Genomic DNA, 27,544 nt, shown 5'->3' with positions numbered 1-27,544 from the left:
GCAGATGAAATTTAATGTGGATAAGTGCAAGGTGATGCATATAGGGAAAAATAACCCATGCTATAATTACACAATGTTGGGTTCCATATTAGGTGCTACAACCCAAGAAAGAGATCTAGGTGTCATAGTGGATAACACATTGAAATCGTCGGTACAGTGTGCTGCGGCAGTCAAAAAAGCAAACAGAATGTTGGGAATTATTAGAAAGGGAATGGTGAATAAAATGGAAAATGTCATAATGCCTCTGTATCGCTCCTTGGTGAGACCGCACCTTGAATATTGTGTACAATTCTGGTCGCCGCATCTCAAAAAAGATATAATTGCGATGGAGAAGGTACAGAGAAGGGTTACCAAAATGATAAGGGGAATGGAACAACTCCCCTATGAGGAAAGACTAAAGAGGTTAGGACTTTTTAGCTTGGAGAAGAGACGATTGAGGGGGGATATGATAGAGGTCTTTAAAATCATGAGAGGTCTAGAACAGGTAGATGTGAATCGGTTATTTACTCTTTCGGATAGTAGAAAGACTAGGGGGCACTCCATGAAGTTAGCATGGGGCACATTTAGAACTAATCGGAGAAAGTTCTTTTTTACTCAACGCACAATTAAACTCTGGAATTTGTTGCCAGAGGATGTGGTTAGTGCAGTTAGTATAGCTGTGTTTAAAAAAGGATTGGATAAGTTCTTGGAGGAGAAGTCCATTACCTGCTATTATGTTCACTTAGAGAATAGCCACTGCCATTAGCAATGGTTACATGGAATAGACTTAGTTTTTGGGTGCTTGCCAGGTTCTTATGGCCTGGATTGGCCACTGTTGGAAACAGGATGCTGGGCTTGATGGACCCTTGGTCTGACCCAGTATGGCATTTTCTTATGTTCTTATGTTCTTACTGTTTGACAAGTTTTTTGTTTGTCTAATTAATGAAAATTCAATAAATAAAAAATGAAAAAAAAACCCAAAGTGCTCTTCCGATCGAAGGCTTCCTCTTCTACTAAGAAAAAGATTTGGGAGAAGATATCTCTGGATGTGAGCTCCTTGTCAGTCAAAAAACAGAGATGTCAAACAAATCCAGCACAGTTATTCTGTCACACGAAGAGAGGTGAAAGAAAAGGCTGCAAAAATTGAGGCGTTGGCCCACAGGACTGGTGGTGGGCCACCAAATAATTTCGTTTTGACCCCCATCGAGGAGCTAATTCTGAGCCCTCCTGAGCCCTCTTCACTTGGAGGTCATGGATGGTGTGGGTACACCATCTGGGTACGACACAGGGCTGAGTGAAGGTATGATTTTTGAATGTACTACTGTGTTTGCATATGATGTTTTTCTTTTGGGTGCTTGGATGGTTAACAATTGAGAACTATATAAAGAACTTCAGTTTGTGTTTATCTATCTTTCTCCTCAGATTAAGGAGTCAACAGTGTGGCTGATGGCATTGAAGGAGAGACAGTCTCCCCCTACACTGGATTTCTCCTTTCCAAATTCAACAGAAGTGTCCCCCTGCCAACCAAGCCTGCTTGTCGAAGAGACCCAGCCCGAGATACCAATCACATTTAACGTCACAGATTATCCCTGAAACTCTGGGAGCTGAGGCAACAGAATTGGATGACTTGGGAGAGGCAGTCTTTGCCATGGAGGGGATGGGCACTGATTTCGTGGCTGGCCTGATGTCAAATCTGAAGCATCATGACAAGTCTGTCACCCAAGGTTGGGAGTCTGTACACTTGGAACTCCAGAAAATTCATACAGAAAATGCAGTGGCAGTGGCAATAAAGTCTCGCCTGATGGGTGAACTAATCAGTGCTGTCAAAGATGTAGCCAGTGTGGTGCAATCTATGATCCAACCATGAATTTTCTTCTGTTTGCTTAATAAAAGTTTTTAGTTGTGTGTAAGCTATGCATTACATCTCTTATTTATGGACTAAGGTTTAGACAGAGGGCAGATTTCAGCCTTGCTTTGTACGAGGGCAAGGTCAGTGAGGACCAAGGGGATCGTCTTGGTCAAGAGCAAAAGTAAATACTCTACAGCACTGCTTCGCCTAACTTTTAGCTTTTGTGGCACACTCGCCACAGGGTCCACTTCATTGTGGCTCAACACCCACTTCCCCATCAACACTTTCACTTATCTTCGTTCTTGTCTGCCACGTGGCATCATTACCATTTCCCTTCTCTCTTCACCCAGCATTATAATCATGTCTCTCCCCTGGTATCATCTTCTTCTTCCCTTTGCCATCCCCATCCCCTACTGGCATCAGAATCATCACCTTCCCTTTCTCAGTATCTCTTCCTTCTCCTTCGTCTCGATTGTGCAGCGAAATTTCAATGGCAGTAGGCGTTCACTCACGCAAATACAATCATTCACTGACAACCTCAAACCATTTAAATCAAAATATATATTTTGTAAATGGAAATTATATTAAACTGAATGAAAACAATTTTAAACTGGTAGGAGGGGATGGGGATGGGGTCCCTGGGGGGCGAGGAGGAGCATCACTGACGGGGATATGGTGGCCGGCTTGGTGGGGATTAAGCTCCAGCAAATACTCAGAGCAGCTCAATCACTTGCTCCTGGCCATGCCTCAGGTCCGCCAAGTTGGCCACCATCTGTATCATGAGTCCTTCCTTGGAGCCCAGACTCTGGCTCAACTGGACCTGTAGAGCCAGCACAGTATCAAAGTGTACCTTGATGGGAGAAGGCATGCCTTCCTCCCATGACCCTTCCTTGGGTGCTGTGTCTGTCTCTCGGAACTGTTGAGCTGCAGATGCTGCTTCTCCGGAGAGCCCTTTCTTGTCGTCAATGACGATGACCTCCTCAGCCGCCAGGGACACAGGAGCAGGAGAAACTGGACCACATGGGTGTGGCAGTACCACACCTTTGGCTTCCCGAGGTGGTGGTAGAGGTGGAAGTGGTGGTGCTTCTTCCAGTGGTTGTGGTGGTAGGGCCTGCGCCATTGGCGGCAAGGGAGATGGTGGAGGTGGTGGTGGGGGGGAGCTGCCGGCCGTCCTCCCTCCTCTTCCTCTTCTGATGTGCTGCTGATATCTGAAATGATAATATCAAACAGGTCTATCCTGTAAAGTGCGGCCGCGTTTACCCTGCTCCTAAGCCGCGTTTTACTCACTTTCCGGCCGCGTTATCCCTTCCTGCGATCCCGAATCCCCTTTAACCTACTCCTACCGCGTCCTAAAATCCCCGGCCAACCCCTTCCGCACGCGGCATGCATATTGCATGCAAACGAGCGAATTAGCTATTCCCTAGCATCCCGTAACCCGCGCCCCGACTATCGCTCTCTTTCCCTGCTGTTTTGTCGCGCGTTTAACCTGCTAACTTACCGCCTACCCTGACCCCTGCGGTAGAGGCAGGGGTAAGGGTAGGTGGCAAGCTTTCCCCCAGCCCCCGCTCACCTGCCCCGGCCGCGATCATGGGTGCTGGTCTCCGGGGCAGCCCCAGTCCTCTCCCCTCCTCCCGAAGCAAAAAAAAAAAAAAAAGCGAAAAAACCAAAAGCAAAAAGTAAAAGTCGCTTCGCCGCTTCACTCTTCCCTCCTCCCGGAGCAGGGCGCGAAAAGCAGCCTTGCTCCGGGAGGAGGGAAGCGGCGAAGCGACTTACTTTTTGCTTTTGGTTTTTTTGCTTTTTTTTTGCTTCGCCGCTTCACTCTTCCCTCCTCCCGGAGCAGGGCGCGAAAAGCAGCCTTGCTCCGGGAGGAGGGAAGCGGCGCCTGCACAACTTACTTTTTTGCAGCCATCAGCAGGAACACGATCGTGGCTCCCATAGCTCCTCCCGACGAAGATGGCTGCCTGCACGGGGGAAAGCGTACAATTGCACGCTTTCCCCCGTGCAGGCGGCCATCTTCGTCGGGAGGAGCTACGGGAGCCACGATCGCCATGTGTTCCTGCTGATGGCTGCAAAAAAAGTAAGTTGTGCAGGTGTCCAAAAGCGACTTTTGGGATCTTGACAGATCCCAAAAGTAAGTCGCCTTTGGAAAAAAACCAAAATTGTCGCTTTTGGGAAAAAAAAACCAAAATTGCTTTTGGTTTTTTTTCGCTTCGCCGCTGTCAGTGTCTATTCTCCCCTCCTCCCGGAGCAAGGCTGCTTTTCGCGCCCTGCTCCGGGAGGAGGGGAGAACAGACACTGACAGCGGCGAAGCAACTTACTTTTAGCTTTTGCTTTTTTCGTTTTATTTTTTTTTGCTTCGCCGATGTCAGTGTCTCTTCTCCCCTCCTCCCGGAGCAAGGCTGCTTTTCGCGCCCTGCTTCGGGAGGAGGGGAGGGGGTACTGGCAGTCCCGACTTCCTGGTATCTGTCATTTCAAATGACATTTGAAATGACAGATACCAGCGTGGCGTGAAGCGTTAGGCCCGCGCACCCAGGATACTGTATAGGCGCTCTATCCTGTAAAATGGGTTGCGCGGGCCTAAGGCTTCACGGACGCGGTTTACATTAACATAAAATTAGTGTTCAGGATCGAGCGATAGGTGAGCTGCACTGTGCATGCGGCAACCGCGGGTGCCACAGGCACTAACGCAGCTCTTCCTACCGCTCGGTACTGGATAGACCTGAAAGTGTCACAAATAGTACATGGAGGGGATGGGGTAGTAAAAGTAGGTCACTGGGGAATAAGTGATCAAGATTTATCAATTGTACACTACGGATAGAGACAAACTCACTTTCTAGCTAACCGGTAATTGGCGGGAGTAACTATTTTTTATTATTTACCTTATATAACTTAGACCACAAGCTTCCAACAATTTATATTAATGTTCACTGTGCTTTACATTAAAAACATAAGTTAAATACAGTTTCACTGTTACTGGACGACATTGTTTTAATTTACTCCAAAAAAGGAGTCGTATGCTACGTGATTAACAATTACAATTTTGCCCTATACCTTATTGGCATCCTTGTATAACTTGCTGCACATGTGGTAATTTTTCTAAGAACCCTACACATCCAGCCAACCAACATTTTTTGATATATACATCAATGTGCCCTGATATTTGAGAATGAAGTACTGTTCAACACATAGGAATTTATATTAATTATTTCAATGGCCTAAGCTTTTTTTTTGTTGAATGCTGTTTTCACTTTCCATAATCAGCTTTGAATCCAAATACACTCACCATCTGGTGGGCCACGCCAGACGTGGAGGGCCTGGAGCCACTTGCGTTCCTCCCACCTAAGCTTCTGGGCCCTCTTCTTCAATGCCTCCACCTGGCGAGTACAATTAGAAAAAAAAGCATTGGTACCTGAATTCTCCACTGTTGTAGACAGGGTGCTGGATTGACCATAGATTGATATTTTGTATGTTTTTATGCCAGAGAATACCAACAAGCACTATTGTAAAACTACGTTTTGAATATTTCCTATTTTTTTCTTTTCAGCTATAACTGTTTTACTTTTCAGCTATAAATGTTTTACTGTGTTGTATATAATACATAAAAAAATATCTAAACAAAAAATAAAATATGTATTACTTTTTACATGGATTCACTGGTTTAATTGAGGAGCTACCAAAAACAATAATTGATGCTCATCTGCCTGGACATGGTGACAAAACAATTTATAGGCACTTCAGGTCCCGTCTGTTGCACTGTGAGACAGTCTACAATTTGAAAAATGAGAACATAACAATGACTCTGCCCTGGAGCGGTCATCCTGTCAAGATCATCCCAAGAGCTAACCAGAAAATCATCCATGACGGAGGAAGTGACGTCATCGGGCTGAATGGCCGCTTAAACCGTGAGCTCCTCTTTAAGCCGAATAAAAATTAAGATATCTGGGACTGAACCGGCCACGCACTTTCCTAACAATGCACGTTTTAACTTTTGATATTATCGGTATGGCAGCCAAGAGGAAATCAGTCGATTTTCAAAGCTTCTCTTATAAGAAAGCTGAAGAGTGGGGCCGCGACGCATTAGTGCACCCGGTGGAGGAGCCTGCACAAGATGGCGGTTCCGATGCTGAGGACACTCTTCCCGCTCAAGATGATACAGTGCCGACCCGCTCTGCATTTCGTGAGTGGTTTGGAGTCCTTCGCAAAGACCTCAAGGCACACAAGAAAGAGGTGCAAGAGATGTTGGGGGAATTTCAAGAGGAGATGGCTACCCTAGGCCGCCGGGTAGACGATATCGATAACCGGGTAGATGCTCAAGCTGAATCTACTAAACAACTTCAGGAGGCTTACTCAGATCTGCAAGATGATCATCGGGCCATTCAGGCAAAACTGGCTGATTTAGAAAATCGTGCGCGGAGGGGGAACCTCCGCTTTCGTGGTTTTGCTGAAATGCCGAAAAATGGTGACTGCGTAGCTCTCATTCAGTGTTTCTGTACCTTCCTTCTTCAAAGCAGCAAGAGCCCACAGGAGGAGCTACCGTTTACTATAAAGCTCAATAGGGCTCATAGGGCCCTGCGAACCCCCAACAACAATCAGGCAAGGGACATTATCGTGTGTTTCCACAATTATACACTGAAGGAGAAGATAGCCACTCAAGCCAGAAAGCAAATGCGTTGGATCTGGGAAAATCAAGATATTTCAGTATATGCGGACCTCTCTCAAGCCACTCTTCAGAACAGACAGGAACTGAAGGACGCCACAGCCTTTCTTCGTAAGGCAGGTATTAAATATAGATGGCTCCATCCATTTGGCCTTTCCTACACATGGGAGGGCGTATCTGCACGAATATTCAAGGCCGCAGATGCAGTGATCCAGCTAAAAGACCGGGGGTTTATCCTCCAAGATGCACCGGTGGCAAATACCATGCGCTTTACCTCCAGAGACATACGACCAAAGTGGCAACTCGCTGGGGCCAGAAATAGCTGGCTAAAAAGGCACTCAGACACTCAGAAGCCACCAGTTGAATCTACCTGACTGTTCTTAACTGAGCTTTGCTAACAGCTTGCTTAATCTTACGATCAGATATGGTCCTTCTCATGTTTGGACAATCTGATTCAATGCAACTTCAAATACCAGTTCCATAAATGTTAGTTCTATGTTTTATTTCAGTCGCCAGTTGAGATGATACTACTAAGGCTAATTGGCGCTCATGGGATGATGTTATTTTCTTTTCCTCCCAGCTTATTAGCTATTTTGATCTGCTAAGTACCGGTAGCAGATTCCGGGGTAGGGGAGGGAGGTGGGGTGGGGAAGGGGGAAGATTTTTGTTAAATTGTGGGCCATGCACATGTCTATCCCTATTGCATCATGTAGGGTACATATTGTACAAGTCAAGGTGAACAACACTTTATACTATATTGTCCTGGAGCCTGGGCTGTATGGAGGGTTTTTGCTGCACCATCCAATAGAGCGATTCGGGCCTCCCCCGCCAGGGGGTGTATTTTTATGTCACGGGTGTTCTATATTTTTCCTATGACCACATTTCGTTTGGTATCCCTTAATGTTAAGGGACTCAACTCTCCGTTTAAATGGCACTCTTTCTTTAAAGAAATGGGAGTGTTAAAAGCGGATATAATATTTGTTCAGGAATCACATTTAAAAAGCTTTGTCCACCGACTCCGGCTTCAGCTTCCGCTCCTGGCTTCGTCTTTGGCATCTGATTTCTGGCTTCCAACCTTGGCTCGTCCGTGGACTCCAGCTTCAGCTTCAGCCCTCTTCTCTTCGTCAGGTATCCTGCGTTTCACTCGCCTGGAGGTTTTGCCTAAGTCCCAGCGGCTCGGGTCCTCACGGGCTCCTCCCGGGGGGACCGCGGGCTTCCGAGGGTGAAGTCTCTTCTGGTCCTCGGCTGCAGAGGATCACACCTAAGTCCAAGAGGACCGGATCCCTGTGGGCTCCTTCTGGGGGGGATCTTGGGCTTCCAGTGGTGAAGTCTTCTCAGGAATACCTCTCCTCCGCCGCCTCCCGGCTGCAACATCTACTGTGGGCAGCCCACAGTGCAAACACCATCTGTCTCAGCCGGCCCAAGGGTCCACCGTCCTAACAGTCAGGCCCCTCTCCACTCTCATCCCACACCTCTCCAAGTCACCAGTAATCTCACTCTCTAAGACCCCTCTTCCCTCTCACACCCGCTGCCCGCCCACCCACCCACCTCTCCTGCCCCGGTCTCGCTCTCTCAATCCTCTCTCCCGTAGATACAAAAGACACATGGAACCCATATGGCATTAGGCCTATTGTGTCAATTAAGAATGATGGAGTTCCTCTGAATAAATATGAAAATTTGATGAAAGTGTAAGGACATACTTTTCTGTACTCGTTTATTTTTCTATTATATATGGAGTGTGGACTGACCTCCCATTGCATTATTAGGCCTATTGTAACATTGTAACAGGGCTGGTGCAAGGGTATTAAGCGCCTTAGGCAAATCTTCAATTTTGTGCCCCCCCCCCCCCCCCACCGGTCCCAACCTCGACCTCCTCTCTCTGGCCCAACCAACACACACACACACAATTAAAAATTGTACATTTATATTAATAGATTTTACATGAAAAAGGACATTCAAAGTACAGTTTTCTGAGGTAAAAATACCACTTATAATAATGTATGTAAAAACCCTGCTAAAAAGTGCAAAGTCACGTGGAACCAATATGGTATCAGGCCTATTGTAATGTGTGTTGGGTGTGGGCTAGGCATGCAGAAAGCCATGAGTAAACTGAATTGCAATTATAATATAGTAAACCTCTCATACCAAAACACTACTAACTACCAGCATTCAATCCATAACAACTATCTATAAAAAGGTAATGCTGTAAATATTATACCAGGCCTTAAAACACCAATACATCTCCTATTAGGAAAACAGAAAAAGCTAGGCTGCTGTAGATCCCTAAACAGAAACTACATACTAACAGAATACCTCACTGTTACACATTTAGAATACAGACAGACTTTCACCAAATTCAGAATAAAGAGACCATAAAGTAAAAATTAAAAATGTGCCAACAAAAACTGAACTGGAAACCACAACACTAGACTCTATGGGGTAGATTTTATAATTTTGCATGAGCGCGTACTTTTGTTCGCGCACCAGGCGCGAACAAAAGTACGCTGGGGTCGGCGCGCGCAGCCTGTTCCCTCCCTCGGAGGGAACTTTCCTTTGCCCTCCCCCCACCTTCCCCTCCCTTCCCCTACCTAACCCCCTCCCCCCCCGGCCCTATCTAAACCCCTCCCCTACCTTTGTTGCCAGATTTACGCCTGGTAGGCGTAAATCTGAGCGCGCCAGCAGGCTTCTGGCGCGCCATCACCCAACCCAGGGGCTGGTCCGGAGGCCTCGACCACACCTCCGGGCTGGCGCCACGCCCCCGGTCCCACCCCGAACCGCCCCCTGACCCCCGGTCCTGCCCCCTCCCCGCCCCTTTCACGAAGCCCCGGGACGCACGCTGTGCGCGCACCGGCAGCCTATGCAAAATAGGCGCGCCAGCACGCAGGGCATTTAAAATCCAGCCCTATATGCAGCACAATAATGGAAAAACAGAAACATTCCCATTCTTCATAAAATATCAAACAATAAAATAAAGCAAAATAAAACATCAATAATAATAAAACCATACTATTATAAAGAATATTTCAAAATAACTGACAAACAGAATGACATCCAATAATTAAAAACTCATTAAAATTAAAAAACATGTTCTAAACTCTAAAAAATATTGAAACACACATGCACACTCCCTTTCTTTCTGTTATCAGAGTGCACCAGCCAGGCTGTTTCCTGCCACAGGGACTACAAAGGGCACTGTGTCTAGGGAAGCCCAAGGAGTGGGGATGTTAATGGTGGTGTTCTCTCCACTTCAGAGGCAGTCTGCATCCTGGAGTGAGTGCTGCCAGTTGCAGGATCACCCTGTGACCGGCAAACATTACAGTGATCCCCTCTTGAGGCTTCAAGGCTTGGGTTTCTGGAGGAACTGTTGATGGGAAGTCCTTTACCATTTGGAGGGCTTGAAGAATGGATGCAGTTTCCCACAGAACTGAAATTCTTTCAAGAAATGAGGGATTCCAGACAACTACAACACCTCCTAGAATCTAGGATTTCCTGAGCTTCAAATTCAGTGTCCGATTCAGATATTATATCTGTTATATCTGTTATAATATTATATCTGTTATAATATGGAGGATGGCCATATTTTTTTTTATAATTTTTTATTTTAAAGCATTTTCAAATGAAATACCTGTTGCACAAATACAGATAACACAGAAAAAATCAAATTAAATTAGCAATAAGAAATTGCATTCTTTATCTGATAATTTTAAGTAATTTTGGGAGAGAAGGTGTAACTAAGCGGTTATGAAGGAAAAGAAAAACAAAGTTTTATTTCAATTGAAAAGTTCGAGATCCATCAGAGGTACATTATCCATCTTCCAAACCCAATACAGGAGCCTCTTGGGTATGTGTGTCCAGGAACGAACGAAGTTGCGATGGTTCAAAAAGATGTATTTAAGATTTGAGTAATTCATCACACACTTACAAGGATATTTCAGAAGGAACTTGCCGCCTCTGCTTAATACCTCTGGTCACATAGTAAGAAATGTCTTCCTCCTTTCTTGAGAAGCTCTGGATAAATCTGGATACATCCATATTTTTTTGCCGTGAAACTGTAATAAACGATTACACATAAACAAACGTAATACCATATCACAATCAGTTGGAAGAGCAAAAGATACTAAAAGCGTCGCTCTTTTTATTATTGCAGTATTTATTGATGACTCCAATACTTCCGTCAGGTTTAATGACACATCTTCTAGCTGATCCCTACTTGGAATATCTTCCTTAAAAGGAAGAAAATATATCTTTGAGATCACTGGTAACGCTTCAGATGACATTTTCAAAATATGAATAAGATAGGTTTTAAACATCTCATATGATGAAATCAATTTCACATAGGGAAATTGAGAACCTGTAGATTCAGAAATTTCAAAGAATTTTCAATATTTTCCAATTTCTTTGCAATCACAATATCCGATCAAACAAATTTATGCTGAAGGGATTCCACTTTATCGACCCGAGATTCCAATTGCTCCAACTTTGTATTTTGTAAGGAAATTGTATTTTCAGTATTAAGGAAACGATGATTTGAATCAAGGGTAATTTTAGTCAGATTTGAAATTGCAGTTTCCAATGACTTTAAAGCAGACCATAAGGACTCCATGGTGATCACCGCTGGCTTCACCAGGAGGGATAAGGTAACCGTGGTGGTCCTGGGCTCCACTTCACCCTCTCCTGCCTGGCTCATACCTATCGTCCCCAAATTGTTAGCTCCTTCCAAAATAACAGAGTCCCTGGTTGTAATATATGGAGTGGGCCTCACCGACAATAGAAACCCAGCATTACCTGGTATATCTGTTCTACTGCCTTCAACAGAGGTTTCAAACATCAATTTTCTTTTCTCCTCCTCTCTGGGGCCCACAATGGCTGTTGAAATGCTCATAGATTGGGGTGGAGAGGGAGTTCTCGGTGCGCTGGGACTTAAGGATATCGTTTCGGCCAGTAGCGCAGACATCTGCTCCGTGTCAGTGTCCACAGCGGCTTTCTCCACTGTCACTGGCTCCGATGGCATCGCGAAGAAGGACTCAATCCTCGGCTGAGACGACTCCGGCAAGGGAGAGGAGGCAGAAGTATCCCGTACCTTCGCTTTGCACTCGGTGTGAGGCATTCTGCTGGAGGTAATAAGAATTTTAACTGTTGCGTCCGTCGGTCGCAGACAGCTACGACCTTTGCTGCTCATCTCTCTTTTCCCTGCTACAGCGATTCTCAAGGCCATGGCAGCCTCAGCCTGCAATCACCGCCTTCCTTGGCATCCCCAAGACAACGTGGGCAACCCTGTCCGCCATCTTGAGTCGGGGATTACTTAGGGCAGGCGCGCCAGCCCCTCTCTTATCCATGTCATGGTGGGAACCTCGGGGGCGTCCCCTCCGCATGACGTCATCCACCAGAAGCATTTAACCCATCCAGACCAAGCTACCTACGAGTTAGCAAGGACTTGTTTCCTGCTTATTCCACTCCATTTGGAGACGCTTCGCTTCACTACGTGAACTGCTTCCTGAATTAGAACACCTTAGGTACCCGCTCCTCGGGGGCCTTATTACGTTCTGGCTATCCACTCCTCTGAGGGCCTTCCTGTCTGGAGATTCCTGTCATCCTTATCCAGGACACCGCTAGTTCAGCCTTGTGAGTTCTACTATTGCTTCAACCATCTAGCTGATGGAACCGCGGTTTACCCCGTGCCTCAGGCCACTACCATGCTCATCCCAGCTACCCTTCTACACTCCGGAGTAAGTACCATCATCTACTTCGCTCTGCTGACCCTCTGCACCTCTCTGAAATACTACACGCTGATCCTCGGCATACCCCGCGCTGCGGGCCATTACTGGATCTATCCTGAGGGGGTCATTTATCAAAGTGCTATATGGTGTTTTTGCATGAAAAAAAAAGTCTTTAATGCATGCGAAAGCACCATAACGTTTGGTGCGATGCAAATGAGAAAAAGGGGAGGATATTGGGGTAGGAATTTTGGCCAAGTGGGCTGGGCTCACAGTTTTGTGAAGCCGTATTGCACAACTTTAACTACACCTTTTTCATTTATGTAAAGCCATGCGATAGGGCTTTATCATTTTTGTGATGTTTTTTGCACATGCTGTTCCTGGAGAGCCAGCCAAGGCCGAGAGAGAGAGAGATGTGCAAAAAAGTTATCGCAATTTGTGCTAAGATAGCACTTTGCATAGGTATTATTGCAATAAACTGCCTTTTACCATAAAACACACCCCTTTCCCTATCACATGTGATATTTAGTGCATTTTGATAAATCCAAGCCCTAGTTTGAAGTTCTCATAGTGCTTGCTCAGAAAACATTGCTCTGCTTGCTGTAGATTAAATAGTATTAAGTCCATGAAAGTTTTTATATTAGCATCTATAGGATGTTCTAATGTTTTATGTGCAAAAAGAAAAATTTGAAAAAATTACTATGATTGGACCTATGATTATTGAAAAGGCTAAGAAGGCAGATACATGTTGATAGAGCCTATTATGAGGTCTAATATATAAGAAGGATTTCCTGATAATGATCATTGTATTGGAGATAATATTGGATATAGAAAGTATTGAACAGTAATTTTATCACTGGAGGTTAGTTTACATGAGTCTCTACAGTTACTAGCAAAGCTGGAGGTTGTCATGCTAGATGCAGTTTGGGATCTGATGGTAGGCTTTGATAGCTCATGGAAGGTTTGCAACACAAAGATCGATCTCCTTTCTAGCAAGGTGGATACTATGGGGATCAATTATGATTCCCAGCTTGGTGAAATTAAATCCAAGATCTTGGCTATGGAGACTGCGATTGGAAATCTACAGGCCTTTAACTCCACAGTGGTTAAGGAATGGAATAATCTTTCTTGCAGGGCTGAATTCCATGAGAACTGTATCAGACTTCTGAATTTATGATTTTTGAATTTCTCTAAGGTGTATTGGGTGAAAATCCCTACCATACTTTGAGGAAATATTTTTTGAGACTCTTAATTTCGATTCTGATAAGGTTCCCACCATAAATAAAGTGTATTTACTTCCATTTGTTAACAAAGTGAGCTCTCAGCAGTCTGTTTGCTCAATCACCTAATGTTATTGAACATTTGACAGATTTTCTTGAGAATTTAAGTGCTGAGATTATTGAGTGCTCCACATTGCTTGTTTCTTTCATTTCTGAGTGAGGTGATGGAAAGAGTTTTTAGGAATATTTCCTCCGTTTCATGGATAGATGATTCTTATTTTTCCCAATTTTGCTCTTTCCACACAAGAGAGAAGGAAATATTTTCTTGCTCTTAGGTCTAAGACTATTTCCTTAGGGTGTTCCTTTGTCCTTAAATATCCTTGTAAATTTGTTATTAGATATTGTAGTGAATGCCTTGTGTTCTTCCTTCCAGAGCATCTCAAGTCATTCATTAATTCCAGGAGTGTTTTAACTTTCTCTCCTCCAGCCCTGTAGATCTAGTTATTGATCCACATAGAGGTACTACTGCTTGAATCTCATGTTTAGCTAGTTTCTTTTGTTATATATTTCCTTTTGTCTCCTATTTTTCTGCTCTCTCTTCATAATTTACTTTTGGAGTTTGTTATGTTTATTTTCCTAGTTTTCTATTTCTCATTTCTGTGATATTGAATAATCATTTTTTTTTCTGTAAGCAAGGAGTATTCCTTTCTTTAATTTATAAAATTAATAAATCTAAAATTAATAAAAAACTGTTGACTATTGACTTTTTGTAGAACGGTGCTCTAAGCTATATTACATGGACAATTTGACTATTGTAATAGCCTTTTGTGTGGGCTTCCTAAAAATTTGATTAAGTCTATTCAACTTTTACAGAACACTGCTATGCATCTGTTGATAAGCATTCTGAGTAATGCTCATAAAAGTCCGGTTTTAAAAGAGCTCCACTGATTGCCCATAAAATGGACACAGTTTAAAATTTCAGTTTTGTTCCAAAAGCTGCGTTATGGGGAAGAGCCCAGCTCCTTGGGAGACAAATTGCAAAAGTATGTTCCAGGGAGCACTGCACTCCCAAGGAACAAACTCAGTTGGAACTATAGACTAAGAGGGCTTTTTCCTATGTGGAGCCAGTCCTGTGGACCAATCTACCTGTCCACATTCACGGGGAAACAAATGTAAAGGCATTTAGAAAAATGTTTAGAGCAGTGTTTTTTTGTGGAGGCATTTTATTGAGTTGTGCGCGATTATGTTCTGTTTTTGCTGCTTTTGTCATTTTATATGGTTCTTCAAAGTGTACTCCACCCTTCATACAATGTAGAAGTGGTGGAATATAAGAATAATTAATACATAAATAAAATAAAAACATTTTCTTGAGCAACATAATGGAAGAATTGTCAGGAAGGTTTGTTTTTTTTCTGATAATACCAAAATCTACAACAGGGTAGACAGCCAGGAAGGTGTGGAAAACCTGTAAAGGAATCTAGCGAAGCTCAAGGAATGGTCTAGAGACTGGTAACTAAGATTTCATGCTAAAAAATGCAGAGTAATGCATTTAGGCTGCAAAAACCCAAGGGAGAGGTATGGTATTGGAGGTGAAATTCTTCGAAGCACAAAAGAAGAGCAAGATCCAGGGGTGATTGTATCTGATGATCTTAAGGTGGCCAAACAGGTGGATAAAGTGACAGCAAAAGTCAGAAAGATGCTTGGCTGCATAGGGAGAGGAATGGTCAGCAGATAAAGGGAGGTGATATTGCCCTTGTATAGTTCCCTGGTGAGTCCTCCCTTTGAATACCATATACAATTCTGGAGACTGCACCTTCAAAAGGATATAAACTGGTTGGAGTCAGTCCAGATGATGGCTACTAAAATGATCAGTGGCCTTTGTTCTAAAGCATATGGGGAATGACTTAGATCTAAATACGTACAGAGCTTTCCAAACTTTTCATGTTGGTGACACACTTTTTAGACAAACATAATTTTGTGACACAGTAATTCAGTCTACTAGCAAACCAGAGGTTAAAGGTTAAACGAACGAAATGTATTTCGACAATTTATGTATGTTTCCTTAAATATATACATAATATGTTTCACAACACAACCTATCTTGTGAAAACCTTTCATTTATATTAAAAATATATAATATTCCAAGATTAATGTTATTGTTATAATTTATGAGTAACATTAATAAAACAAAGTTTTTGTGTTATTCAATTTACCTCTTTAATGAGATATATGAGCTTGATGGGATGAACACAGCTTTTGAATATTTGGTGTTAATAAAAAAGTCCAAAGGATCTTCTGTGTAATTTTAAAAAGCTGGCCAGTTTCACACTATAAAATTATTTGATAGCCTCATTCAACTAATTCTATATGGCTATGAGAGTGAAGTCTGGAATTTATAGGAAGGGACAGAATGTCAATATAAATCCTGCACCTCCAGTTCTGTAACTCTGTGCATCCACTGAAATTCCCCCAAACAATGGAGCTTGGATGTTTCTCTTACAGCGCATCATACTAAAAGATATTTTCAAATTCTGGTGTCACCTCACAGTAACAGCAGCACAAACTTCCACTGCCAGGCACATTGTAAACTAACACAAAACCCCGCAAAAAAGACACTCAAAATCTATACTGCAATCCCATTGTAACATAACAGTAATAACACCAAGGATTCAAACAACAATAACCCTACCTGTGAAAAAGCAAGAGTAAATATTACACTGGGTCCTAGAATACCAATACACCACCTACTGAGGAAACAAAACAAACCAGATTGCTATAGATCCCTATGCTAGCAGAATCTCTCATCATGGTCACACACACAGAGCAGAGACAGACCCTCACCAAATACAGAATACAAAATAAAGGCGCACAAATTAGACAAAAACTGAAATGGAAACCCCCAAGAAGCCAGACTCGGTGTATTAACAATGGAAAAACAGAACCACCATTCCGCATAAAACAAATAAAATCCAGAAACATAAAGCATCAGTTATAATAGTAAAACCATACTAATAAAAGAATATTTTAACACTACTGATAAATAGAATTTCTATTAATTAAAATCATATACATTTTTTAGAATTTCCCAAACACCAATAAAATATTTCAAAACAGCACATATATCAATAACACCCAACAATTAAAACTAATAAGGATTTTAAAAAGCCCCTGCTGTCCCCGTCTGTGGGAGCTCTTGATTTCCAGTCATCCTGATATTGTCGTGGATTAGGAGGTTATCCTCTCTCTCTCACACATACTCACATGTCCATTCTCTCTCACACATACACTGTCACATACATACACATTCATGCTCTTATACCCACCATAACCTCTCGCTCTCACAGACACTGACACACTCTCAGGCTCTAAGACACTCTCTCCCCCTCCACACACACCCCCCACACAAACTCTTACTCCCCTGGATTTTCTCATATACACTCATGCTCTAACTCTCTCTGGCTCCCTCACATACACACAAACACACACACACACCCAGGCAAGTTCCCAATCATTCTCACACAAACACACACACCCAGGCAAGCTCCCAATCATTCTCGCACAAACACACACACCCCGACAGGCAAGCTCCCAATCATTCTCGCACAAACACACACACACCCAAGCAAGCTCCCAATCATTCTTGCACAAACACACACACACCCAGGCAAGCTCCTAATCATTCTCGCACAAACACACACACACCCAGGCAAGCTCCCAATCATTCTCGCACAAACACACACACACCCAGGCAAGCTCCCAATCATTCTCACACAACTCCCTCACCATCCCCCAGGCATGCACACATTCATTCTCACACACACAGACCCCCAGGCAGGCACCAATTCATTCTCACACACACACATACACCACACACAGGCAGGCACCTATTCTCACACATACAAACCCCAGGAAGACACCCATTCATTCTCATACACAGACACACCCTCAGGCAGGCACCCATGCATTCACACACATACACCCCCAGGCAGACTCCCATTCATACACACGCACACACTAAAGGCAGACCCCCCTCTCTTTCTTTTGCCAGCAACCTCAGAACCTCTCTCATTCCTCTGCTGCCACTGTCACTGATGCCGCATGGCTATTGGGGAGGCGCTGATTGCTGTTACTGGCACTGAAGCCCATTCTGCTGCCTCCTTTGTGCAGGCCCTTGGGTTTCCACTTCCTCCATGCTGATCTCGTACATTGTGAGATCCGCATAGAGAAAGTGCTACTCTTGCATATTCCCAAAGATTACATGTGCCAATCAGTAAAAAGTAATTTTATTTTTTTTTACCTTTCTTGTCTGATCTTAGTTTTCTAATCGGTTGGTCACAGGCTTTTTTGTTCCACCTCCCCTTTCTTATTTTTTTGCCAATTCCTTTCATATTGTCTTTTTTTCTATTTCTTTTCTCTCCATCTATCTTCTTCCCTCAAACACACAGTCAGGTTGTAATTCTCACATGCTTTCTCTCTCTCTCACACACACACACACACACACAGGCTCTCTCTCATACAATCATTCATACACAGTCTCTCACTGGCACATGCTGTCTAACTCTCACACACCCAGGCTCTCTCTCACTCCCACATGCCGTCTTGCTCAAGCACAGGCTCTCACTGTCACATGCTCTCTCTCATACAATCATTCATACACACAGGCTCTCACTGTCACATGATGTCTCTCTCACACACCCAGACTCTCACATGCTGTCTCTGCAAACATTCAGGTCCTCACTCCCACACACAATCTCTCAACTCATTTCATACACGCACACAATCTCTCAACTCATCTCATACACACACTCTACGGACCCTCAGCCTCTCTCTTACCTCTGGGCCTCCTCTTCACGGGTCGCTGCAGGATGGGCTCTGCAGCGGCCCTCATCTTCTCGGGCCGATCCGCGGTGGGGACCCTGCTACCAGGCCTCCTCCACTTCTCAAGCCGCTGCAACAACGCTGCTCCTCTTCTGCACGTGGCTGATGCCCCGCCTCCTTCCTGCCTGTGCGGCTCCGGCAACATTTTTCTTCCGGGGCCGCATGGGCAGGAAGGGGGCGGAGCACCTGCACATTTCGACGTGACCTTTTCTTCGGGTGAGGTCCACCGGCGGCCGCATTGGCTCCCTCTGACCTCTCCTCGGTATACCGTGTCACGTGCACCGGGCTTGCGACACACCGGCACAGTGCAGGCGACACACACTTTGGAAAGCTCTGCAGGAAAGGTGAGATAGGGGAGATATGATAGACATTTACATATTTCAAAGGTTTCCATGCCCAGGAGTTGAGCCTCTTTCAAAAGAAAAGAGGCTCTAAAATGAGGGGTCACGGGATGAGGGTGAAAGGGGGTAGGCTCAGGAATAGGTGGTGGAGACAAAAACAGTATCTGAATTCAAAAACTCATAGGATAAATACAGGGGAACTCTGAAGGTGAGTGATGGGAATTGCAAGGGCTACCTAAATTGGATGGATGGGCAGACTAGATGGACCATATGGTCTTTTTCTGTCATCATATTTTTATGTTTCCATCCACAGCCAATGTAGGAAGAAGACCCAACTCAGGAATTGAACTTAAAACAGTTTGCATGGTATTTTATGCACACTACTACTGAGCTACTGGGCCAGTGTGGCAAAACCTTTCTGAAGATATTAATTTTCTGGAGACCGAAAAAGCAGGGGTGTATTGATGAACATATTACCTGGAAAACCTAAAACAGCCATAAGGCTAGCAGCTTGAAGCTTTAATTTATATGAGGTGATATGTATCATCAGGGAAACACTTTAAGAGTAGTATTGAAGTATTGCATATTTGTTAGTCAGAAAATATGTGCACAAGCCTGCTTTGAAAATTATCCCAGCAAAACTACACACTCACAGTAACACCCGTTATTTGGTGTGTCTAGTTTTGGCAAGAGAATTTATGCACATACTTTATAAAATCAAAAAGTATGCACGTAAGTTCTCACCCAGACTGCCCCATGTGTGTAAAAGTATGTGCTTACAGTGTGTAAGTGCAGAATTTTATGCATATATTGGTCACACAGTTTTCTAAAGAGCCATTTCTGTGGGTAAAATACTACTTTCCTGCAGAAGTCCCTTCGAAAATTTATTTAAGATAAAAATTTTAAGGTAATGAGGTTAGAGATCTAACCTGTTAAAAACTGAACATTCCTGCAGTTTTGCAATGTGACTGTACAATATAGGAAACTAAACATAACTCAGTTTTTTTGCATGATTATTTTCAGATCCTAAGATGTAACAAAAAAACCCACAGTAAAATGAGTGGATCAACCTATCATGCAAGAACTATTACCATTTTTGATAGCAGTGCCAAGTAAACAAAAAGAATCAAGTCACAAGGAGCCCATATGATAAAGGAAAGAAAAACTGCCGAAGAAGCATTGTTGCACAATTTTGAATTAACTTAAAAAATATTAAGAACTTAAAAAATATCAGCAACAGAAATTTTCAACTAATACTACTAAAAGTGGAAAAACAAAACTCAGTGACAGAAAGCCCACCAAATGCACCAACATATGTTTCACCAACTGAAAATATATTAGTGAATGAAACCACACACGTACTACCATCACTGCCCTTCAATGACTGACAAAAAGTCTGTGACATAAATCCCTGAAGAAGCACTACTGAATCATCCTTCAATGGCCGAAACACAATCGGTTTCAATGAATGAAACAAGAGGAATGACAGAAACAAAAAGCTCACAAGAAATACCAACACGCCATCTTTCAATGACTGAAAACATATCAGTAACAACATTATTCAAAGAAACTAGGAATCAGTTGACAGTTGATTTAAGTAATTTAGGATTGAGACAAATACCAGAAGATTTTCTTAGCTGTCATTTGAAGTATTTAATCTTAAACCACAATGAAATTAAAACTTTACCTAAAGATGTGGGTAAATTGACTGAGCTAGAACTACTGTCTGTTGAAGGAAATCAGTTGACATCATTGCCAGCTGAACTTCATCTTCTTTCTAAACTGGCTGTGTTAAACATAAGCCATAACCAGATATCATATCTTCCTGATGAGTTGTCACAGATAGGTAGAATCAGGAAACTTTTGGCCTCTCACAATGGCATCGAGCAGTTACCTGTTCTGTTGGGAAAACTTGTCTCACTGGAAATTTTAGATCTGAGTGGAAACAGTGTAAAATCTGTACCAAACTCTGTTGTAGACTTGAAAAACTTATGTGTGCTAAACTTAGATTCCAATCTTATTTTTACCTTCCCAAAGGCCATCTGCTTTCTTCCAAAGTTAATTGAGCTCAGTCTTTCAGGAAACCTAATTCATAGTCTACCGAAAGAAATAAGGGAGCTGAAGAAGTTAAGAAAGCTGTCACTGAATAACAACAAGCTTACTTTCCTGTCTGTGCAGCTATTTCAGTTGACCAGTTTAGAACAGCTCCAACTAGATGATAACAAGTTAACATTTCTGTCTGATAAAGTGGAAAACCTGCAGCAACTCAGGATTTTAAGTATCACCAACAATTTGCTCACCAGCATTACAGAGAATCTTTGCTTTTGTGCTATGATGAAACAGTTGAATCTCCATGGTAACAAAATCAAAAAGCTTCCGAAGAAGATTTACAAATGCAAACAGCTAAGAGAACTTGGAATAAATAGAAATCTATTGGTGACATTACCTGAGGAAATCCGACAAGTCACAAACCTTTCAGTTATAGAGTGTTCTGGGAATGCAGTGATACGTCTTCCAATTGAAATAAAAAATTGCATACATATAACTAAGGTGGACCTAAGCTGTAACAAACTTTCTGAGTTTCCAAGTGGATTGAGTTCTCTGACTGCTCTTACGTATTTAAACCTTGCTGAAAATTATATTACAGAAATACCTGTTGACATAATTTCCATTATAAACCTGAACCATCTAGAATTAAGTAGAAACAAACTATCATCGTTTTCAATCTATATATGCCAACTTGGCCATCTAGCTTACTTAGGGATAAGCAATAATGAAATAAGTAATGTTCCTCCAGATGTTTCAAGCATGGATTCTCTCCAAGTTCTTATACTGTGCAGTAATAAGTTTGACATATTTCCAGAAGAACTGTGTACTGTAAAACATGTACAGAAGCTTGATCTTTCAGACAATCAGATACAATGTGTTCCCCCAGAGATAAACAACCTACAAGGGCTAAAAGATCTCAACCTTTCCAATAATCAGTTGATTTCATTTCCAGTTGAAATATGTCAACTACTATCCCTGGAGAGCTTGAAGATATGCCAAATTAATGGGATGAAGGTAGGAAGAGAATATAGTTTGTACAAAGAAGATAAGAGGAATCTGTGTACAGGTATCTGTTCTAAAATACTTCACTCTAAAGCTATTTGGCTTCACTGACAATTGAAAGCTAAAAGAAGTATGTACTGGTAATATTTTCAAAGTACAAACCACAAGTATACATATAATTTAGTCAATATGTTTGAATTTCTGTAAATTGATCTATCACATTTCTGAGAATCCTTGCGGATGCCCTGGTTGTGAGCAAGTTGCAAATTACCCTATGCTCACTGAATACCAGTGGGCCATGTTTGACTGTAAGGTCACGTATTGCATCACATTCACTCTATGAATCAATCAAATCCCATTCCATGTAACATTTTTCAAAACATAAAAGCTCTAAGCTATTCAGATAAATACAAGAGATATGCTTAAAGAATTAAAATGGTGATTTAGTAGCAAAATACTTGCAAGATACTGGATTACATTTAATGTATGTGTTTGAAATATTAAGCAGTACATCACAAAAACAGCTTTATAAAGTCAAACTTATTGTTGGTGAACCTTGAAAAACAGGAACACAGTCTAAGATGGAGTCATTACTTTATGTTTTGTCACTTTAAGATTTAAGATAATGAATTAAGTTATAAGACAGAATTGGATTAGATAAGAAAACAACAAATATTGGCCAGGATTCATCAAATTACTGCATGCAATACAAAGAAGGGTGTGTTTTATGGTAATAGCTTATTTATTGCAAAGTGTGCTGTCTTTGAACAAAGTTCTCTCATCCTAGCTTGATGGACTCTCTACCTGGATAACATCAAGCTAGGTTGAGAGAAAACTGTACAAATCTCATCTTTGTGTGAGTTTCCTGACTCCGAAGGACCTCAAATCTTCACAAGAGTGTACTGTTCTGTTCGTATGTCTCACTCTCAATGTCAAAGTGGCCCCTAACCGCTACACTAATACCTAAACCTCACCTCGAGTGCTAGGTGGGCCTCCCATAGAGATATAAATACCAATCGAGTGTGAGGGCATTATAGCTAGTCTCTCTCTCTCTCTCTCTCTCTCTCTCTCTCTCTCTCTCTCTCTCTCTCTCTCTCTCTCTCTCTCTCTCTCTCTCTCTCTCTCTCTCTCTCTCTCTCTCTCTCTCTCTCTCGTATTTGTTCAGAAATTAGGAAACATTATGTTAGCAAGCAAGTCACAAAATACTTCATACTCACTGCAGTTCATTGATCTATGTTAGACATGGTGCCACAAATTACATATCTCACACATGAAACAAACCAATATATTGTATGCTGTGTGAGATAATGTGTTACACTGCTCTGATGGGCTCAGGGAAGCAGATTTAAAGAATTTTAAAAGTAATATCTTAGCAGTAAAATGTTTAATTGATACATGTGATACTTGCTGTTTGTCATCTGTACTTTAAAAATATGGAAAATACACAAATAGTATAACTTTATTTTAAGGTCCTATGCTGAAAGAAGAGAGTTATAAGAAAACCATTTTTTTAAAATTCCGTGTATTTTGAGTAACAAAACTGAAAAGCAATGATAAATGTTTTATTCAGATTTTATCATGATTGTAGTTCTTTTTTAAAAACATTTAATTTAAACAATAAGCAGACAGCACAGAAGATATAAACACAAGTACAACAATAATTTGTGCAGAAAGATAGACAGAAGAACATCTTTGGACATAAATGTTAGAGTAAATTTATTTATTTATTTATTTTGTATATCTATATTCTGATTACAATCATACCGGTTTACAGCAATATGTAAATAAATCATATAAAACATAAAAATGTAAACATATGTGTACAGCATCAATAAAGTACGTCAAATACAGATAAAAATAAGAAAATATATAAAATCAAGTTATATAAAATTCACAAAATAAAATAAGGCCTCACTTTCACATTTTCAGTTTTTAAAATTTTCCTAAAATGTTTATATTAAAACGCTTCCTAGAGCATATACAATGCAGCCCTAAACTAACCCCCCATCCTTCCTTTCCAAGTATTTCCAGTATGGGTTCCACACCTTGTCATATATAAACAACTTTTTGTGCAAGACATTTGTTATTTTCTCAATAACCGTAATATCGTGGATTTGTTTAAACTAATAAGAAAGGAGTGGTTGAGACTCCAATGTAATGCGATAGTAAATCTAGCAGCATGACTGAGATGATTGCTAAGTTTATGCTGGGCACACATCAGGGATAAATTAGCCTAAAAACCAAGTAAGCACAATGCTGGAGATAAGCCCATGCGGTAACCCATTATTTCCGCCAAAACTGCCCCAACCCGTTTCCCGAAAGATAACACCAGTGTGCATGCCCACCACACATGGAGATGTCCCCCTCCCCACAACCTCTCCAATATAACCTAAAGGCCCTTACAGAGAAGCATGCAAAGTATAGGGGGTATGTGTACATGAGCTCCAATCTACAACTTCAGATAGAGGTTTTGTGTATTCTTTTTCAGATACATTCCCATTCCTTTCTGTCAATTGCAACCCCAACTTTCCATTATTCTGAGCTATTAGGGCTGCATTGGTCTCTAGCCCTTCAAGATATAATGTAATGACTCTATATAAATGAGAAATAACCCTCATATTAGGGCCAGACACCATGAGGACATGTTCCACCCATGAAGGCATCTGCCTTACCCATGTCACTCCTTCAGATTTAGATAGCTGAGTCTTTATTCTATGGTAACACTCTCTAGATATCTCTTCCAAATCTAACTTGCCCTGCAAATCCTCAAAAGAAATCCAACCTTCTTCGTCCTACAGTTTCTCCAGATGCTGTAAACCTCCTGACCCCAACTAACTAGATCTGGGTGAAAAATGGCATTAGACAAAGATGGGGTATTCTTTAATACCACTATTGGCATATGATCCCCTATGTTTAGCCTTAGAGCTTTGCACAGCCCTCTCCACACCTTCATGGTATGTGTGATAATGGGGCATTCATGGGTACCCTTACGAGCCTGAGGAGATATGGGAGACAGGTAAGGCAAAATAGCCAAAACCAATGCCCCAGCCCTACCCGACTCCAGGGATGCTTATGGCTGGGTATAATCTCTACTCAACCAGACTTCCCCATGCCAACCTGGAAGCTCAGTAATATCCTATCAAGTTAGGCAAGGACATCCCGCCCCCATTCTTTGTGCACCATAGAATACTTAATTTCACTCAGAGGGATCCTATTTTGCCAGATGAACCTTGCCAGATGCTCATTGAGATTATTAAAGAACTTTTTAGGTAAATCATTAGATAAATATTGGAACAGGTATATCAATCTAGGCAGTATGTTCATCTTAAGTATCTCTTTAGCCCTGCCCAGGTAATCAGGAGACCAACCCATTTATTCAAATGCTCAATTATTTTAGTGTAAACCAGAGCATAATTGGTTTTGTAAATATCATGCCAATTTTGGGGAACAAAAATGCCCAGGTACTTGAATCCTTTCCGAATCACCCAAAAGTGCCTGATACATTCCGGCAGCATTTGCACGAAAATCCCTCCCAACAGAAGCAATTCAGATTTCTGATAATTAACTCTGTAACCTGACATTTTTCTATAATCCTCTAGCATCTGCATAACTTTGGGCACAGGGACAGCAATATCTGACAAGTATAGTAAGACATCATCCGCATACAGGAATATTTTGAGATTCCAGCCGAACAATCAAAACCCTTTAATCTCCTTGTCTACTTGAATTAACTGAGCTAATACCTCAATAGCTAGGACAAAAAGGAGGGGCAAAAGAGGACATTCCTACCTTGTGCTGCAATGAATCACAAAGGAATCTGAGAGGAGACCATTAGTTAAAACCCAGGCCCTGGGGTGTGCATATAAAGCCTGGATACAATCCACAAATGTTGGATCTAGACCATAACAATGCATTATCTCAAACAGGAAAGGCCACTGAAGCCTATCAAAGGCCTTTCAGCAACTAAAGATAACAATAAGCCCTGCATCCTCTGACATTGGGCCAATAAAATAATGTGAAAGGCCCTCCTAATATTTGCAGAAGACACGCGTCCTTTAATAAACTCCATCTGGTCAAGATGGACTATACTAGCTGAGGACGAATATCTTCCAATCTTAACTGAAGCACCTTAGCCATAACCTTAATGTCAGCATTTAATAGGGAACTAGGTCGGTAAGAATCCGGGTCAGTTTCCTCCCGCTTTTTTTGTGAATTAGTACTATAGTGGCAATGGTGAGAGTATGCGGACATTGCGGGTTGTCATAAGAACATAAGAAAATGCCATACTGCATCAGACCAAGGGTCCATCAAGCCCAGCATCCTGTTTCCAACAGTGGCCAATCCAGGCCATAAGAACCTGGCAAGTACCCAAAAACTAAGTCTATTCCATGTTACCATTGCTAATGTCAGTGGCTATTCTCTAAGTGAACTTAATAGCAGGTAATGGACTTCTCCTTCAAGAACTTATCCAATCCTTTTTTAAACACAGCTATACTAACTGAACTGACCACATCCTCTGGTAACAAATTCCAGAGTTTAATTGTGCGTTGAGTAAAAAAGAACTTTCTCCGATTAAATGTGCCCCATGCTAACTTCATGGAGTGCCCCCTAGTCTTTCTACTATCCAAAAGAGTAAATAACCGATTCACATCTACCCGTTCTAGACCTCTCATGATTTTAAACACCTCTATCATATCCCTCCTCAGTCGTCTCTTCTCCAAGCTAAAAAGTCCTAACCTCTTTAGTCTTTCCTCGTAGGGAAGTTGTTCCATTCCCCTTATCATTTTGGTAGCCCTTCTCTGTACCTTCTCCATCGCAATTATATCTTTTTTGAGATGCGGCGACCAGAATTGTACACATTATTCAAGGTGTGGTCTCACCATGGAGCGATACAGAGGCATTATGACATTTTCCGTTTTATTCACCATTCCCTTTCTAATAATTCCCAGCATTCTGTTTGCTTTTTTGACTGCCGCAGCACACTGAACCGACAATTTCAATGTGTTATCCACTATGACACCTAGATCTCTTTCTTGGGTTGTAGCACCTAACATGGAACCCAACATTGTGTAATTATAGCATGGGTTATTTTTCCCTATATGCATCACCTTGCACTTATCCACATTAAATTTCATCTGCCATTTGGATGCCCAATTTTCCAGTCTCACAAGGTCTTCCTGCAATTTATCACAATCTGCTTGTGATTTAACTACTCTGAACAATTTTGTTTCATCTGCAAATTTGATTATCTCACTCGTCGTATTTCTTTCCAGATCATTTAAAAATATATTGAAAAGTAAGGGTCCCAATACAGATCCCTGAGGCACTCCACTGTCCACTCCCTTCCACTGAGAAAATTGTCCATTTAATCCTACTCTCTGTTTCCTGTCTTTAAGCCAGTTTGCAATCCATGAAAGGACATCGCCACCTATCCCATGACTTTTTACTTTTCCTAGAAGCCTCTCATGAGGAACTTTGTCAAACGCCTTTTGAAAATCCAAGTATACTATATCTACCGGTTCACCTTTATCCACATGTTTATTCACATGTCCTTCAAAAAAGTGAAGCAGATTTGTGAGGCAGGACTTGCCCTGGGTAAAGCCTTGCTGACTTTGTTCCATTAAACCATGTCTTTCTATATGTTCTGTGATTTTGATGTTTAGAACATTTTCCACTATTTTTCCTGGTACTGAAGTCAGGCTAACCGGTCTGTAGTTTCCCGGATCACCCCTGGAGCCCTTTTTAAATATTGAGGTACTCAAACATACCAGCCATCAAAATAGCCATATCAGGGAAACCTTTTTTATAGAAATCAAAAGGAAAGCCATCAGGCCCTGAGCATTTGCTCATTGGAA

At 42.0% G+C, this 27,544-nt stretch overlaps 2 protein-coding genes across 8 annotated transcripts in view; one reads left to right on the top strand and one right to left on the bottom strand.

The window, feature by feature from the left end:
- Positions 1-27,544, top strand: part of LRRD1 (leucine rich repeats and death domain containing 1) — a 105,262-nt gene that overhangs the window by 16,469 nt on the left and 61,249 nt on the right. For 4 of the 7 annotated variants that reach the window (XM_029588853.1, XM_029588850.1, XM_029588851.1 and 1 more), the window contains one exon: positions 19,662-21,701. The exons of 2 other annotated variants lie outside the window; for them this stretch is intronic. In XM_029588853.1, coding sequence (XP_029444713.1) covers positions 20,079-21,701 — 1,623 coding nt within the window. In that variant the 5' untranslated portion in view covers positions 19,662-20,078. Of the gene's footprint in view, positions 1-19,661; positions 21,754-27,544 lie in introns of all 7 variants that reach the window. One more of the 7 variants, XM_029588854.1, reaches the window with a different exon arrangement.
- LOC115084246 (nuclear fragile X mental retardation-interacting protein 2-like) lies at positions 2,586-20,749 on the bottom strand. Its single transcript, XM_029588857.1, has 3 exons — positions 20,666-20,749; positions 5,112-5,202; positions 2,586-3,036 (listed from the first exon to the last, which is right to left on the bottom strand). Exons 1-3 carry the CDS (start codon positions 20,678-20,680, stop codon positions 2,639-2,641), a joined length of 504 nt encoding a protein of 167 aa, XP_029444717.1. The 5' UTR covers positions 20,681-20,749; the 3' UTR covers positions 2,586-2,638.

Source organism: Rhinatrema bivittatum, chromosome 2 (genome assembly GCF_901001135.1).
Source record: "Rhinatrema bivittatum chromosome 2, aRhiBiv1.1, whole genome shotgun sequence".
Lineage (NCBI taxonomy): Eukaryota > Metazoa > Chordata > Amphibia > Gymnophiona > Rhinatrematidae > Rhinatrema > Rhinatrema bivittatum.
This window is presented reverse-complemented; position numbering and strand designations above follow the sequence as displayed.